This window comes from Drosophila arizonae, chromosome 3, assembly GCF_054131065.1.
Source record: "Drosophila arizonae isolate 15081-1271.41 chromosome 3, UAZ_ARI_1.0, whole genome shotgun sequence".
NCBI lineage: Eukaryota > Metazoa > Arthropoda > Insecta > Diptera > Drosophilidae > Drosophila > Drosophila arizonae.
Genome location: NC_142923.1, coordinates 22,756,145 through 22,773,997, shown reverse-complemented (window position 1 = coordinate 22,773,997; position 17,853 = coordinate 22,756,145). Strand labels below are relative to the sequence as shown.

At 45.1% G+C, this 17,853-nt stretch overlaps 3 protein-coding genes across 5 annotated transcripts in view; 2 read left to right on the top strand and 1 right to left on the bottom strand.

Moving 5' to 3' along the window:
• The window catches only part of LOC108610758 (uncharacterized), a 40,442-nt gene extending 37,756 nt beyond the window's left edge, over positions 1-2,686 (top strand). For both annotated transcript variants that reach the window (XM_018003040.2, XM_018003041.2), the window contains one exon: positions 313-2,686. In XM_018003040.2, coding sequence (XP_017858529.1) covers positions 313-2,462 — 2,150 coding nt within the window. In that variant the 3' untranslated portion in view covers positions 2,463-2,686. The remainder of the gene's footprint in view (positions 1-312) is intronic.
• A 498-nt stretch (positions 2,687-3,184) lies between these two features.
• Positions 3,185-4,642, bottom strand: LOC108610764 (uncharacterized). 2 transcript variants are annotated; one of them, XM_089463661.1, is made up of 2 exons: positions 4,224-4,642; positions 3,185-4,095 (listed from the first exon to the last, which is right to left on the bottom strand). In XM_089463661.1, exon 2 carries the CDS (start codon positions 4,085-4,087, stop codon positions 3,470-3,472), a length of 618 nt encoding a protein of 205 aa, XP_089319787.1. In that variant the 5' UTR covers positions 4,088-4,095; positions 4,224-4,642; the 3' UTR covers positions 3,185-3,469. The 2 variants fall into 2 exon arrangements, with proteins under 2 accessions (XP_089319787.1, XP_017858542.1); XM_018003053.2 differs by having other exon boundaries at positions 3,185-4,102; positions 4,224-4,641.
• Positions 4,643-6,818: 2,176 nt separating this feature from the next.
• Positions 6,819-17,753, top strand: Cht10 (Chitinase 10). Its single transcript, XM_018003039.2, has 8 exons — positions 6,819-6,949; positions 8,984-9,062; positions 9,807-13,586; positions 13,646-13,831; positions 13,916-14,195; positions 14,263-15,825; positions 15,900-16,092; positions 16,156-17,753. Exons 2-8 carry the CDS (start codon positions 9,030-9,032, stop codon positions 17,534-17,536), a joined length of 7,416 nt encoding a protein of 2,471 aa, XP_017858528.1. The 5' UTR covers positions 6,819-6,949; positions 8,984-9,029; the 3' UTR covers positions 17,537-17,753.
• The last annotated feature ends 100 nt before the right edge of the window (positions 17,754-17,853 follow it).

Here is a 17,853-nt window from a genome sequence, read left to right as displayed (position 1 = left end):
TCATCAAAGCCATTATAGCCTGATTTCGATTTTCAATGGGTTCAGGGTATAACAATAATAATAATAATAATAATGTACTAAATAAAATACGAAAATAATAATAATAAAATACTGAATATTCATACTATATACAAAACATAATCAAAATATGAGGATGCAAAGATTAATTTAGTGCAATTCAAAGATTAATTTACACTTGCTTTCCATTTAGTAATCCTTTGCAGGTTGTCATCTCTAAGCAAGACCTTTTGGATATTTGTATTAATCCATACATTTCTCTCTCTCTCTCTCACTCTCACTCAATATCTTCAGCTGAGCACGGCTCTTCCAGCGATGACACGGTCTCATCGTCGTTTTATGGCGCCAGGCGCAGTGTGCGTTACACAAGCAAGCGTACAGCGGGCACGTTTCGGGATTATATGCGCTCCCGGGCAATGCACATCGATGATGCGGCACTGGAGCAACAGTCGGAGGAGAACACGAGCAGCATTAGTCGCGAGGACTCGCAGACGAGCTATGAGCAGCTGCACAACTATGCTCGGGCGATGGAGCGCATGCATGGAGTGAAGTCAACGCTACAGGATGGCGATTACTCCGAGCACAGCAGCCTGGAGCTGGAGCAGCAGCAGCAGCAGCAACGGCGACGCAACAGCTCGGCTTCCAGTCGCAGCAGCAAGACCGTCTCCTCGGTTGCCGCCCAGCTGGAGGAGGATGATGGCATCTTTTCGCCCACACAGGACGATGAAGATTTCGATGAACTCGATCCGGAGCAGGAGCAGCAGCTAATGTCTCGTGGCGCTATCAAAATTGTGCAGCGCCGCTGTGCCGACTTCTCAGAGGCCTCGCCCAAGCAGATCTACGAGACGACCACAGATGATTGGTATGCCAGTGCCTCGGACCAGGAGGAGCTGAGCACAGCGCCCGTGGTGGCCAAGTCATACGGCCATGGCGCTGTCAATCCCGTGCTCGAGTGCGTCAATCAGATACTGCTGCAACAATCCATGGAGGAGACGCTGCGCGAGCCAAGCACCCCCAAGTCAGCGCTGGCGCCCAAGACGGGCTCCAATTTGCCGCGTCGCAGCTCCCTGAGCGGCCGCAGCGGCACGAATGGACGCAAGCGGGTGCACTTCTCCACGAAGAACAGCATGGTGCATGTGCCGCGGCACGACGACGAGGAGGAGCAACATAATGCCAACGAATTGATCTCACACTATCATCCCATGGCAGAAACCGCTGCAACCGCTGCCGCCGCCGCCGGCTCCGTTGTGCCCGGCGATACCCTCAACTACGAGAGCATCTACAGCAATGAGTACGAGCCAATTGGCTCGGAGCGTGCCTCCAATCTGTATGTGGACATGGCAGCCGCGACAGCAGATGCCAACGTTGGCAGCGTCAAGACGCCGCAGAAATTGCCGCCCGCATTGCCGCCCAAGCCGGCGAATTTGCTCAAGTTCAAGAAGTCGCTGCAGCAGCTCGAGGAGCACCTGGACGAAGATGAGGGCGATTGTGCGGCATCCACGACAACGACAAGCGAGCCGGACTACTGCTCCATAGCCGAGGTGGGCGTGACGAGTGTACAAATCGTTGCCGACGTTCACAACGTACCGGAGTCCAGCACGCCCACAGAGCCAGAAGCGGAACGTGAACGGGGACGGGAACGGAAATGTGAGCAGGAGCTGCAACAGAATCACTGTTCCGATGATGATGATGATGCCTGCTCAGCGGCCGCCTCGCACAAGACTGAGGAAATCGAAGAGATTTTCGCCGATATACCAAAGCTACCCAATGTGGCGGCCATTATAGCGCCCAAGCAATCCGCCGACTATATGCTAATGGCGCCCAAGACGCTGCGCCTCCAGCTGCCGCTCACCAACAGCAACAACAACAATAGCAATACACAGACCATGCCCGCCCAGTACAAGCGCAAGCATGTGCCCAATATTCTGGCCGAGATCAACAAACGCATGAGTTTGCCCAATTCACCGACCACGCCCACAACGCCCAAAAGTTTGCCCACAACGCCGACATCAAAATCGCTGCTGCAGCTGGCCGATGCCAGCAGCGGGCTGCCACTCCAGGCCGAATTCGATTGGTATAATCTGGATGCAGAGTACGATAGAAGCAACGAAGCCACGACGAAGGGGGCACAGAGCGAGGGCATGCTGGCGGAGATCAGTGAGGGCAATGAGTGCCTGATCACAACGGCCGATGAATACAATCTGGATGAGGAGTTTCAGCTGCAGACCGAGCAGGAGGATCATGAGCAGCAAATGATGCAGCAGGATGAGGAGCATGTGGAGGAGAAGCAGTTGAACCAGGCAATAATTAAACCGGAGCCCGCCAAGGTCAAGCAAATGAAGAAGAATTTGGCCAGCTTCGAGAAATTCATTGAGGGTTCCGGACTGAGCACCAAACCCTTGCCGAGCAAACGAAAGATTTACTTTAATGCGCCGTTCGTTTAGATCCAGCCAGTTCCCTAGATAAGCCAATGCACCTATATATGTGTGTATAGGTATATCAACCAATACTATATTATGTTTACAACGAATTTAAGTCTAATATATTGTGTGCTTAGTTTTTTTTATGTGTTCCGTCTTTTTGTTTAGTTCTTAAGTTGGCAAAGTATTAAAATGTTTAGTGAATTTTCATATGAATAAAAGCAAAAATTATTCAAATAAAATATAAATGAATGCAATGTTTTATTAAAAGAAGTGGCAACGGAATTTAATGTGATTTTCATAAATTTTCAAGTATCATTATAGGTAATCAACAGTGTGAAACGACCTCTCTTTGTGATTCTCATTATTTGAATACTTAGTATTAGGAACTGACGAGAGAAAAAAGAACTTAGTTATATACTAAGACTCTTTTGATGTCAGTTGTCTTTCATTTTTTATATAACCATGCTTGAGAAGAGAGGGATATACATATGGATATAATATGTATATCCCTCTCTCTTCAAAGCTTTCATAAAAAATGAATTTCCTATTACACGCACTAGTTTATAGCTAAACAAACCCTCCTGGTTTTAAAGAGGGAACCTACTTCGCTCGCGATGGCTACAGATAGAGTGCACTACAAACAGATAGAGTGATAGAGCATATCCATGCCGTATACGCTAATCGAGCGATTAACCTTCCTTACCTATTTTAGCCAAGGGTCTGAAAAGCAAAACACATCACACTTTGACAACGTTAACTAGCTGATGTTTATTATTCATCATTGAGATTATATATTGTGCAAAAATACAGGCGGTGCATTTGCTTATGTTGTACATCCAGAGAAAAGGAACACGCACACACGACGAGGCTTTCATAAAAAGCAGTCCACATTTAATAAATAAATAAAAGCAAAAGCTGTGCATTCAAATTGGCTACACTAAAGCTTAAGATCAACTTAAAACATAATACGTTCACACGTTCAGCACAAGTTGGAGCTCAATTTGAGTCCAATTTGTCCAAAAGTGTGCCTAATACAAGCTGGTCTTCTTCATGATGCGCAGAAACTCCTCCTGGTTGACCTCACCATCGTTATCCAGATCAGCCTCATCGATCATCTCACGCAGCTCCTCGTCCGACAATGTCTCGCCAAGTTCCCGTGCGACGCGTTTCAGATTCTTAAATGAAATCTTGCCCGTCTCATCGTCGTCGAACAAGCGAAACGCCTTCAATATCTCCTCCTTGATGTCCTTTTCGGCCATTTTCATGGTCATCAGATGCAAGAAGTCATTGAACGCAATCCGGCCACTGCCATCCTTATCGATTTCCGCTATCATCCGTTTGATTTCCTCCTTTTTGGGCTCAAAGCCCAATGCCCTGATGGCCACCTTAAGCTCCTTAACCTCTATATAGCCGATGCCGTCTTTGTCGAATACATCGAATGCCTCTTTAATGTCCGATTTTTGTGCGTCGGTTAATTCAAATTTCGGTCCCGACTTTTTTCGTCCTTGTTGCGTATTCCGTTTCGCATTGGGAGCATTTGCGGCTGCTGTTGCTGCTGCAGCGGCGGCAGCGGCTGCTGTTGCACCTGCTGCCGTTCCTGTTCCTGTTCCAGTGCCCACATTTACTCCAGTTACGGTTGCTTCCATGTTGGTTTCTAAAATCTTATAAGTTAAATCAATTTTAGAACAAAGTTTTTGTGGCTGCGATAGGCCGTCAAAAATGTAATTTCATAACACACGCAAATGTCAAATGGAGACGTCACGCGGCAACCGCTTAGCTCACCTTGACTTTGACGGGACGACGATGTGCAACTGTAAAGCGTGTATCCTTGCACTTGTATTTGAGGCCAATTACGACGCCCACTCGCTCACTCACCCACAAAACTATTCGGTGGTTGTTTGGTTGCTTGGGTGGGTGGCTTGGTGTTAGGCGGTCGTCTTAGCGTCGTGTTGTTGTTGCTGCTGTTGCTATTATGTTGCTATAAATAACAGCTGCACTTAGTGTTGCGGCTGCTTGCGTTACTCTGCGCTACGCAAATCGTTGCTTTTCACCTGCTTGGCATCTGCCGTCGTTTGTTTGGTAAACGGACGCCAGTATCTCTTGTTAAGTATCCTTCCAACAATTATTTGTTTACCAGCCAAAGGGGCAACAACTGCACACAGGTTGCTCGCCAGCTATCGATATGCGGCTGTGCGATAACAGTGTGTGGCGGCTAAGCGATAGTAACTATTGAATCACGCGTTTGAGCTTTTTTTGTGCGTTTTTGTGAAAGCTGAGCTATGAGATGTAACGGCTTTTTGAAAGTCACAATATTTAAACGGGTTAGCTGTAAGTGTTTATTTGTTTTAATAAATTCAAAAACAAAATTAAAAGAACAAAATAAAATACAATGAAATAAAAATAAATTATGTAGAAACTTAAATTACAGAACCTTTTGGTTTTTAGCAATCTATATAGTTTAAACGTTTTGTTCTTATTAATTGACCGATTTGCAGCTCACAAAAAAATGACCTTTTCATCAAATTGGCAATTTGGCATTCTTGACCAAATTCTGCAGACTGTTCTGCGTATGGAAGGAGAGAGCAAGTCAGAGAAGCAAACAAATGATGAAATTTACATCGTTTGTTTTATTCTGTTTGTTCTTTTTTCAGCATCTCTTGTTCTACCTGCATGTTTCCTTTTAATCTACTACTATCTCGCATTTCTCACATTAACAATATTTCCTTAAAGATTTCTGTGCTCTCTTCACACAATAATGATTTTATTCCTATATTTGTTTAAACGAATATATATTTTCGATTTCATATGAGAATAATAATAACTTTAAAACTCACAGAAAAATTAATTCAAGGTATGGTATATCATCAGAGGATCCAGTAATATAAATATAATCTTTGCATATATAATTATGATAATATATTCTAAATTTCTACATATTAGAATAGAATAAATATATTAAATTTAATACTATATAATTATTATTTATCAATTAATCAAAAATGTCAAAAATTAGTCATCAGCTACCACTTTCAATGGGTTATTTACTGTCATATTGACGTGAAATTCTTAGCAAGAGCAAATTTTATATTAATTGAGAAAGCTGAGTCGATTTATCATTTCGCTGCCACTTAAAAATTATCAAAGATGCTCGCAGAAGTATGCAAAGTAATGCAAAGCAAACGAGGGAAAAAAGAAGAGGAAACAGAAAGCATAATACGAAGAAAAAGTTAATTAATTACACCCATTGATTTTGCATGACAAGTCAGCGGCAAATCTGGACCAGTTTCTGTTGGACATTGACATCTCGTGCTATAGGCTCTTCTCCGGTAGCCGACTATGACTTGTGCCGTTTGCCGATTTTTTGTTTTTATTTCCATGTTCGCTTTACAGTGGACACAAAAAAAAGACCCAGAAGTAACGCGTTTGTTTTGGTTTTTTTGTACGCACATTCATCGTGTTCTTTTTTTGGTATTAATATACATACTTTTAAATGTCTGAAAGTATTACGATTATGTCAACAAGTTTGACATGCGGATTATAAATATTAAAAGAGTCGCTTGATGAGGAGATAACTCAAAAATAGAATATCTTAAGCTTATTTGTAATGAAGGTATGCTACTTTTCGAAGATGCTTCTATGATCTATGATAATATAAAGTAGATTATAAATTATATAATACATTCTTAATATTTAACAGATTAGATTATATAGGGGTTCACAATACTGAATAATGATAAAAAAAATATGATAAAAAAAAGTAAGTACATATACTTAAGTGTAAGTTTTTATTACGTTATATGTATTGATAGAAATTTATTTACCAAGAGTCTTTAAATTTCCTTTAGAGGCGTTCAGCTATGTGTGTTAAGATATGTGTAAATATTTTGCCTAATTTATCATATTATACAAAATATAAATATTACATAAAAATATTTATATATATATATATATTTTTTTTTTTTATATTAGTTATGTATAAAATAAATATGTAAATATTTTAATATTTTTTTTTTTATAAATGAAAATTTTTTTAAATATTTATTAGGACAAAAATAATTTTATAAAAGAGATTTGTATATTTAATTTAAATAAATGGCACAAAATATTAATATTAAAAATATACAGAATAAATAAATGAAATATGTATGTATTATCATACATATTTATATATAAATTAAATAAATTTATAGGCAACTTTAATCTTTTAAGTCGAGCGTTTTTCTCTTCCTGCAGCTTAAAGAGTATTTAAAATGCGGTTACTATATGCTCAACTTTCCTTTCTTGTTACTTTAACATTTTAGAACGTTGCCGCGGGCGTTCTTTTTTTATGTATTTTGTATTTTTTGCAGCACGCTCCGTTTGCGTATAAATAGGAGCCTCTTCAGTGCGATCGGCAACAGTTTCGATTCGGGCGCGCATGCGCAAAGGTAGCCGCGACAAGTAAAAACCCCTTCTGGAATATTTTATTTATTTTATATATACAACATACTTTGGATACGTTCAGCTAAGTAAGTGAATGAGTCAAGTGTAGTGAGAACTTTCTATACAAACAGTGTGTCGTGTGTTGGTGCAACAGTAAATGGACATCAAATTGAATATTAAGTGGAATTCTCCTCAGTGTGTGTGCGTGTGTGTACGTGAAGTGCATAAGAAATGTTTTACTGTGTCTTTTTGTGTGATACGCGTAGAAGTCCGATTTCTGGACCAAGTTTATGGATTTTTAATAGTGGCACATAAAATCAACCAAGTATTTTATATATATATAAAAACAAAAACAATAAACGAAACAAAAGACTTTTGTTCTGAAAAAGTCTTAAATGAAATGTGAAATATATAAATAAATTGATGTATTTGCTGCTGATGGTACTATATAGATAATAAATATATTTACAAGCCGAAAGTTCCACGCAAGCAAATTTTATTCAAAGCGGCCGCCTTTCTCTTGTTGCAGAATCTCTTCTAGTTTTTTATTTTTTTTATTTTTAATTTACCACATCTAAAATATGCAGACAGGATCAGTGGGCCGAGGTTCTTGACGTTCAATGAACTCTCTCGCTCTCTCGCTCTCTCTCTCTTTCACCTCCAATGAAAACCTGCCTAGTTCTAAATCGCAAAACTTGCCCAACGTCTTTTACTCACATCACTGGCGTGGGTTACATTTCTTTTGATTACCATACATAATAATCTCTTCCCCAGTATTACGTCTCTTTATGTTTAATTATCAAAACAAGAACAGAAATAATGATAAATAGCAAAAAAAAATCAAAAATAAATAACCGGTCAACATCGTAAAGCTTTTAACCTAATTCTGAAAACCGATTTGCATATTAGGAAAAAAAACAGCAAAAGAACAAAATTTGGCACGCATTTTTAAATAAGCCATGGGCTTAATAGAAAGAGAAGGAAACGTTATTAATAATTCAATAGCTATTAGCAAATATTGAAACATAAAGGCGCGAAAGACAAGCATACGTATATAATCATTAACAGACAGAACTCTTGACTCATGGAGCTAAAGCTCCCAAGACACAAAATCCCTTTGTCTGCTTCAGTTCCAGTTCAAGGATTTTAATGTCGAGTACACTAGCTAACAAAATTTGGTTTATATATGAGCTACAATATATGTATAAATGAAATATGTAGAACTTGAAATCAAAATTCCTAAAGATGATATTAGAAATGTATATAATGATAGATTAGATTATATACAAATATATCAAATTAAATATTTATATATTTATTTATAGTAATGTATAAGCGTAACCTTTTTTAAAAAATAAAATACTAAAAATTTGCAAAATACAATTAAAATAATCATTTATATTGTATCAAAACCACAATTCAATTTATAACCAAGCGGCACATTCAAACGATTTAAATGAATGCAAAAGCAAACAAAATGAATTTATTAAATCAATTTTAAATCTCTGGCAATTAAATGTCGCAGCGTATACAAGTTGCTTATCTCCAAGCTAATTTATAAGAATTTTTTGAAAAACGGTGGGAAAGTAAGCAAGTTTCGTTTGGCACCCTGAACAGGAACATAATTATATAAACATATAATTGATATTTTGTGGGCGTGGGCCTAGGTCGTGTTGCGTCTGGCATATAAAATATTTAAGTATATATTATATATTTATTGCCCGTAGACATTTATCACTTACAATCAATAGGTATATAAATAAGTTCCGGGCAAAAATACAAAATACAAAAAAAAAAAAAAAAAATTAAAATTAAAATAAAAAGAGAATCAAACAATTACTTCCCAATTTGTCATCCAGCCTCTACCTAACCTAATTAGAATGTAAGACGCATTGCCGCACGTAATCTGAGAGGACAACGCGCTGACGTGATAATGCGTGCGTCTGCCTCAATAAATCATGTACATAGCCCAATATATATAAATAATGATATTTTGGTAAAAATCAAGTTACATTTATGAATCACACTTAAAAACAAGAAAATATATCACACTGCTTTATATATTGACAATTTTAATGTATTACCCGCCTAATTGCAAATATCTATTGGTTTCTTTGCAGTTGAACTAAAATATAAGGAGAGTCATCTTAAGAGCACCATTTTAACATGCGTAGAAGAGCTACGCTAAACGGGCTGCTGGTAAGTCTCATGAAGTTAGGGAATGTAAACGGTAATGTCCTGACAGTAGAAGCAATAGTAATAGTTGGTTGAAATAGTAGTAAAAGTAATAGTAGAATAGTAGTAGAAATAAGAGAAATATTAGTAGGTATAGCAATAATAGTAAAAATAATAGTAAGTAGTAGTAATACAAAAGTAATAGTAATAGTAGCAGGTACAGTAGTAATAGTAAAAATAACAGTAAGTAGTAATAGTAGTAGAAGTAGTAGTAACAGTAGCAGTAGCCACTCAAAAGTAGTATGATAATTGTAGAAGTTGAATAGAAGTTATCATAGTAGTATTAATTAATTGTAGTAAGTGTACAATAATAGTAATAGTATAATAGTAGCAAAAGAAAGACAATCTAATATTATTTGAATATTAATTTTATGTAGCTCTAATATAATAGTAGTAGAATAGTAGTAATAGTTTAACAATATATGAATAGTACATGCTTGTAGAATAGCAGTAGTGGACTAGACGAGTAGATACTAGAAAAGATGATAATCGACTTGAAGTAGCAGTAGAGACATAAAGTAGTAGAAATAGTGATGACTGAAGTAGTAGAGTGGTATAATAATAATAGAGATAAAGTAGTAGTAGAAATAGTAAGGCATTTGCAAAAATTAATAAGAATATAGCAAAAATTTATAAGAATATTTATATATATCGTTTTATCATGAAAGTAATTTATAATAAATCCCATTTATTTAAATAATTTTACAGTTGCTTTGCCTATGGGCAACAGCGGCCACTGGGCACATTCGCATCGAGGCGCCCGAGGTGCACGTGGCGCCCAACTACAAGCCGGCCTTTGTCCGGGCCGCCGTGGAGAGCATACCCGTGGAGGATGAGCCCGGGGCACTGAGTCGCATCAGCACTCGACCCACATTTGGCGAGGTATTCCTGCCGCTACGCAGCGCCGTGGAGAGTGTGCCCAGCATCAGTGAACGGGACGTTGCGCAGCTGCGCGAGTCCTCGCCTTTGCGCTCCTTTGTACGCGACTCTGTGGAGGCGCAGCCCAGCGACAATGATGATGAAGATGAGGACTCCTTAGAGTTTGGTTCGCCAGCCAGCTATGTGCGCGATGTGCCAGAGGAGATCAAAGAGGAAAAACTCTCGCATCTGGTGGAGCCAGATCCCTGGTCGGTGTCTGATAAATATGCCGCCTTCATAGCGCCCAGCTCAAGCGATAATTATCAGCCGCAACCGTATCGCTCCGGCTCCCCTCATCAGGAGCTACTCAAGGCTGTGGATCTGGAGCAACTGGAGCATATCGATGAACTGGACAGCTACACGGAACAGCAGTTCTATGGTGCTCTCGCCCAGGCAGATCTCACGCAAGATGGCGCCTATGGGGCTCTCTTACACGCCAAGACCACAACGGAAAAGAAGAACTACAACACGGTGCCCAAAGTCCTTTGTTACATGTCCAACTGGGCCTTCTATCGCAAGGCCGATGGTCACTTTGTGCCCGAGCAACTGGACCCCAAACTATGCTCGGCAATTGTCTATTCATTTGCCTCCCTCGATCCGGATCACTTGACCATACGCGAATTCGATCCCTGGGTGGATATAGAGAATCAGTACTACAAGCGCGTTGTTTCACTGGGTGTGCCCGTGCTGATTGCCATGGGCGGTTGGACAGATTCCAGCGGTGATAAATACTCTCGCTTGGCTGCCGATGAGATTAAACGCAAAGTGTTTGCCTCGAGTGCGGCGGGTTTTTTGCAACGTCATGGCTTTAGTGGCATTCACTTGGACTGGAACTACCCCAAGTGCTGGCAGAGCGACTGCTCCAAGGGACCGGCCAGCGATAGACCCAATCTGACGAAGCTGCTGCGTGAGATACGCTCAGAGCTGAAGCGAGTCAATCCCAAGATGCAGCTGGGCGTGGCCATCTCCGGCTACAAGGAGATCATCAGCGAGGCGTACGAGTTGGCTGCACTCTCCGAAATCGTGGACTATATGACCGTGATGAGCTATGACTACCATGGCGCCTGGGAGGGACAAACGGGACATGTGAGTCCACTCTACGGACGTGCGCAGGACAAATATCCGCAATACAATACGGACTACACAATGCAGCTGTTGGTGAAGATGGGTGCACGCCGTGAGAAGTTGATCATGAGCATTCCCTTCTATGGGCAGACCTTTACGCTCGAGCAGAGCAGTCAGCGCCTGGTCGGTGAGGGCATCCCGGCCAGCGGCCCTGGTGACGCCGGCGAGCTGACCAAGCAGCCCGGCATGTTGGCCTACTACGAGATCTGTCAGCGCATACGCAAGCAGAAGTGGCAGACCGGACGGGATGCAGAACGCAAATCGGGACCCTATGCCATGCTGCGGGACCAATGGGTGGGCTATGAGGATGCGGCCAGCGTGGAGGCCAAGGCACGCTATGCGGTCAACAATGATTTTGGTGGTGTTGCTGCTTGGACCGTCGATCTGGATGACTTCCAGAACCGCTGCTGCAGTGAACCCTTCCCGCTGCTCAGGGCTGTCAATCGGGCCTTGGGTCGACTGAACACGGAGCCACCGACGCGCAGCAACTGCGAGCGTCCACCACAGCCGATTACACCGGTGCCACCACAAATGACGACCATAAGCAGCGATGGCTCGCAAAGCGGTGCTCATAGTGATCACACCACTTCGTGGCCCACTTGGGATCAAACGAGCACAAGCACACGCAGACCCACTAGCAGTGCGACAACCACACGGCGACCCAGCAGCACTACAACCACGCGACGACCCACTACTAGCACCACCACCACCACAACTCCCGCCTGGTGGACCAGCACAGCAGCAGCTACAACCACGAGGCGTCCCACCAAGCCAAAGCCGAAGCCAACGAAGACAACTGTTCGACCTGCCCACACCACTATACCAGTGCCCGCTCTGGTCTATCCGGTGGTGCAAGCCGCTAACTGCAAGGCTGGCGAATTCTATCCAGATAAGAAAAATTGCAATTCCTATTATCATTGCATAATACCGGGTGAGCTGCGTCAGCAATTCTGTCCCGGTGGTTTGCACTGGAACAACGAGGTGAAGGGCTGCGATTGGCCCGCCTCGGCGCAGTGCACGGTGAAGAAGCAGCATACGAGCACCACAAGTGGCATACCCATTACTAAGAGCACCACTCAGAGACCCAGCAGCAGCACCACCAAACGTCCCACCACTACCACCAAGAAGCCGCGCAGACCTTCGACATCCGTCAAGCCCAGTCGCAAGCCTACAAAACCCGCTCAGAAACCTCAGCAGGGAGCTAGCACCACCCGTAAACCGAACCGCACTACTCGACGACCACGTCCACCCACCTCGTCCCGCTGCAACGAAGGCGAATACTACACGCACCGCAACTGTGGCAAGTACTACATCTGCGTGAATGGAGCGCTCGTGCCGAGTGAATGCGGCAGCGAGCTGCACTGGGATGCCCTGAGGAAGATCTGCGATTGGCCGGAGAATGTGCAGTGCGTGACCAGCAAGAAGTATCTGCGGATTGTGCAGTCCAAGGCCAGCGAAGAGGATCCCTGCAATGGGGAGGAGCGTGTGCCCTATCCCGGTGACTGCTCCAAGTATTTGTTCTGCCTGTGGAATCGTCTACAGGCGGCGGACTGTCCGCCTGGCTTGCATTACAACGAAGCGCTGGGCAACTGCGACTGGCCAGGGGCGGCGCAATGCAAAGAGAACGGCGGAGGTGGTGCAGCTGGCAGTAGTAGCGGCAGCTCAAAGCCCATGCCACCGGCTGCAGCTAAGCCCGTGCCCACAACCCAACGACCGAGCACCACGCCACGACCCACTTATCCCACGGACAAGCCACAACTCCAGCCTCTCGATGGCTACTACAAGGTCGTCTGCTACTTCACCAATTGGGCCTGGTATCGCAAGGGTCTGGGTCGCTATACACCCGATGACATCAACACGGATCTCTGCACCCATGTGGTTTACGGCTTTGCCGTATTGGATTACTCGGAGCTAACGCTGCGCACTCACGATTCGTGGGCGGATATCGATAACAATTTCTACACACGCGTCAGTGGTCTGAAGAGCAAGGGTGTCAAAGTCAGCCTTGCTCTGGGCGGCTGGAACGATTCCCAAGGCGATAAATACAGTCGCCTTGTGCGCAATGCTGCGGCTCGTGCGAAATTCATTCGACATGCTCTGGACTTTATCGAGAAATATGGCTTCGAGGGTCTCGATCTGGACTGGGAGTATCCGGTGTGCTGGCAAACGGAGTGCAACAAGGGCTTCGCCGATGAAAAGGAGGGTTTCACGGCCTGGGTCAGGGAACTCTCGGAGGCATTCAAGCCACGTGGCCTGCTGCTCTCCACGGCCGTATCACCCAGCAAAAAGATCATCGACGCTGGCTACGATGTGGAAGAACTAGCACGCTACTTTGACTGGATTGCCGTGATGACCTACGACTTCCACGGACAGTGGGACAAAAAAACGGGCCACGTGGCGCCTCTGTATCATCATCCCGATGACGACTATGATTACTTCAATGCGGTAAGTAATGGCTCTACTTTATTATTATTCAATTACTAAATTAGTTTCTCTTTACTTAGAACTTCTCGCTGAACTATTGGATAGAACGGGGTGCTCCATCTCGCAAGATTGTCATGGGCATGCCTCTATATGGTCAATCCTTTACCCTGGAGAATGCCAAAAACAATGGACTCAATGCCAAGGCACCAGGACCTGGTCAGGCGGGTGAATTTACCAGAGCAGCAGGTTTCTTGGCGTATTATGAGGTGGGTTTATTTTAGTTACTTAGCTCTTAGATCCAATCCATATGAGGGACCTTTTCTTCTCTAACCATTTCATCATTCCAACAGATCTGCGAGCGTGTCAAACATCAGGGCTGGGAAGTGGTGCAGGATGAGCGCGGTCGCATGGGTCCCTATGCTCGCAAGGGCACCCAATGGGTCTCCTATGATGATCCAGCCATGATACGCAAGAAATCGCAGCTGGTTCGTGCGCTCAATCTAGGCGGCGGCATGGTTTGGGCATTGGATCTGGATGATTTTCGTAATCGTTGCGGTGATGGCGTGCATCCATTGCTCAGGGAAATACACGACGTATTAAAGGATCCACCAAATGGTTATGAGCCAACGCGTAAGTCAAAATTCAAAATAATTCCTAATAATTCTTTTAATTTGAGCTCATATTTAAATACCCCCAGCTGGTCTAACTCCTGCAGAAATTGAATCTGTGGAGGAGCAAGCCATTTCGGCGGAAGTAGGAACAGCATCTGTGGAAAGTGAAGCCGGACAATCGTCACAGGAGAAACCTGCTCAGGAAAGCAGCGAGGCTGAGGATGTTGAAAACGAAGGTGGTGGGGAACAGGAGGAGGAGGAGGTGGCAGTCATGCAGCCACCACAGCCAGAAACTGGCTCCAATTCTGAAGACTCCAGCAATGAGACAGCCAACAATGAAAATGAGTCCGTCAGCGCAGAAATAGGCGACAATAACAACAACAACAACGAGCAGGAATCATCGCAAGAAAACGAAGTTGATCCCAACGAGGATATTGAAGAGGGAGATTTCGAAATGGAGAGCGGCTATCCCATTGCCGACTCCGGCACAGACTACAAGGTCGTCTGTTACTTCACCAACTGGGCGTGGTACCGTCAAGGCGGTGGCAAGTATTTGCCCGAAGACATCGATGCCGAGCTCTGCACGCACATCGTTTACGGCTTTGCTGTATTGAATCGCGATAAGTTGACCATTCAACCGCATGATTCGTGGGCCGATCTGGACAACAAGTTCTATGAGCGCGTGGTCAGCTATCGGAAGAAGGGTGCGAAGGTAACCGTAGCCATTGGCGGCTGGAACGACTCAGCGGGTGATAAATACGCTCGCTTGGTTAGAAGCGCATCGGCTCGTGCCAGATTCATACGCCACGTCATGGACTTTATCGAGCAGTACGGATTCGATGGCCTCGACTTGGACTGGGAATATCCGGTGTGCTGGCAGGTGGACTGCAAAAAGGGCACCGCCGACGAGAAGGAAGGCTTCACAGAGCTGGTGCGCGAATTGTCGCAGGCATTCAAGCCGAAGGGCTTGCTGCTCTCCGCCGCCGTCTCGCCGAATAAAAAGGTCATCGATGCGGGCTACGATGTGCCAGAGCTTTCACGTTACTTCGATTGGATTGCGGTGATGGCGTACGACTATCACGGACAGTGGGATAAGCGTACGGGCCATGTGGCGCCCATGTACGATCATCCCGAGGGCACTGCGACCTTCAATGCCAACTTCTCGATTAACTACTGGCTGGAGAGCGGAGCTGAGCGCAAGAAAATTGTAATGGGCATGCCCATGTACGGTCAGTCCTTCTCGCTGGCCCAGGCCAGTGCCAATGAGCTCAATGCGCCCACCTATGGCGGCGGTGAGGCGGGCGAGGCGACACGTGCCCGGGGCTTCCTGGCCTACTACGAGATCTGTTCGTATATACAGAAACGCGGCTGGAATGTGGTGCGTGATGCGCGCGGTCGCATGGGTCCCTATGCCTACTCGCGCGATCAGTGGGTGTCCTTTGACGATGCGCCCATGATACGGCACAAGAGCGAGTATGTACGCGCCATGGGCTTGGGTGGTGCCATGATCTGGGCCCTGGACCTGGACGATTTCAAGAACGATTGCGGCTGCGAATCGTATCCACTGCTAAAGACAATCAATCGCGTGCTACGCGGCTATCCGGGACCACATCCCAAGTGTGCACTGGAGCAGAGCGAAAAGACAATGGGTGGGTGTTGTTTACGAGGTGTTGAAGCGAGAGACTTTCATTGAAAATCTATAATATTGTGTTTATATTTACAGTTGCGGGCGACAAAGGCACGGCCCAGTCAGCCAAACCCACCATTAACACCGTCACTCCGGCCAGTATAGTTGCGACTCCAGCCAGGCCAGAGCCTGGTCAGCCCATCGATTGCGGTGGACGTAATTATGCACCGCACGAGCGCGACTGCAACAAGTATTACATCTGTCAATATGGCGAGTTTATTGAGCAACGGTTAGTCGAAGATCTCCTAAAGAGTCCGAACTGGCTTTGACCTCCAATTCCTCTCTCCCTTAGCTGTCCCGCAGGCTTACACTGGAACGAGAATTACTGCGACTGGCCCAACAATGCTCAGTGTGCAGTTCGCTCGGATCAAACCACTCAGCCACCAGTGGTGCATCGACCTAAGCCTACTAGCCCAACACCGACTCACAAACCCACCACAAAACCCACAAAGAAACCCTTTACACCGCCCAATAAGAAACCCATAGCCCGACCCAAGCCAACGCCGGCTCCACCGCTGGGCAGCAATGAGGCATACAAGGTCGTCTGCTACTTCACCAATTGGGCGTGGTATCGACCCGGCCAAGGCAAGTATGTGCCCGAGGATATTGATGAGAATCTCTGCACGCACATCGTCTACGGCTTTGCTGTGCTGAACGGCAACAGTCTCACCATAAAGACGCACGATTCCTGGGCAGATATCGATAATCGATTCTATGAGCGCGTCGTGGAGTATAAGCAGAAGGGATTGAGGGTAACCGTTGCCATTGGCGGCTGGAACGATTCACTGGGCAGCAAATATGCTCGATTGGTGCTCGATCCCAAAGCGCGTGCTCGATTCATTGACAGCATTTTGGTATTCGTTGAGAAATATGGCTTCGAGGGCTTGGATCTGGATTGGGAATATCCGGTGTGCTGGCAGGTGGACTGCGCCAAGGGCTCGCCAGCTGAGAAGCAGGGATTCGCTGCTCTCGTGCGCGAACTCTCCGATGCCTTCCGACCACGTGGACTGCTGCTCTCCGCCGCCGTCTCGCCGAGCAAAATGGTCATCGATGCGGGCTACGATGTGCCACAGCTGGCGCGCTATTTCGATTGGATAGCCGTGATGACGTATGACTTCCATGGCCACTGGGACAAGCAGACGGGCCACGTGGCGCCGCTGTATTATGTGGAGGGCGATGCCAATCCCTACTTCAATGCCAACTATAGCATACACTATTGGCTGGATCAGGGCACGCCGGCTAGTAAACTGGTGATGGGCATGCCACTCTATGGCCAATCCTTCTCGCTGGCCGACCCAAAAGCGCGCTCCCTGAACGACAGGTCCATTGGACCGGGGCAGGCGGGCACCTATACGCGTGCCGGTGGCTTCTTGGCCTACTATGAGATATGTGAGAAGGTCAGCGCTGGCGGCTGGACAGTGGTGCGTGACAATGAGGGACGCATCGGGCCCTATGCGTACAGCGGCAATCAATGGGTCTCCTACGATGATGTGGCTGACATACGACGCAAGGCGCAATTTGTGCGCAGCTTGCGTTTGGGCGGCGGCATGGTCTGGGCCTTGGATTTGGATGATTTCCGTGGTCGCTGTGGGTGTGGCAAGCATCCATTGTTGCGCACACTCAACCAGGAGCTGCGTGGCATACCCGGGCAGCGAGCCAACGATTGCACATAGTAATATTAATTATTATTAAGTGTGAATTACATGGATTCATGCCAATTCCTTAGCTGCTGACTAGGCTCGCAATCTGTTCTTAAGATTTTTGCCAATTAGTTATAAGCACACGATTACACCCCACTCAACCATATAAATAAATAATGAAAAAAAAATTTTTTTTTTATTCATAAATTCAAAATTTTCTGTTTGGCGCAAACTCATAAAATACTAAAAAGTATTTTTGTATTTTTTTCATCAGAATAAGGCGACCCTTATTTCTAAATTGATTTTCCAGGGCTGGACTACCTAAACTGCATTTAGCACTAAAAATTTAG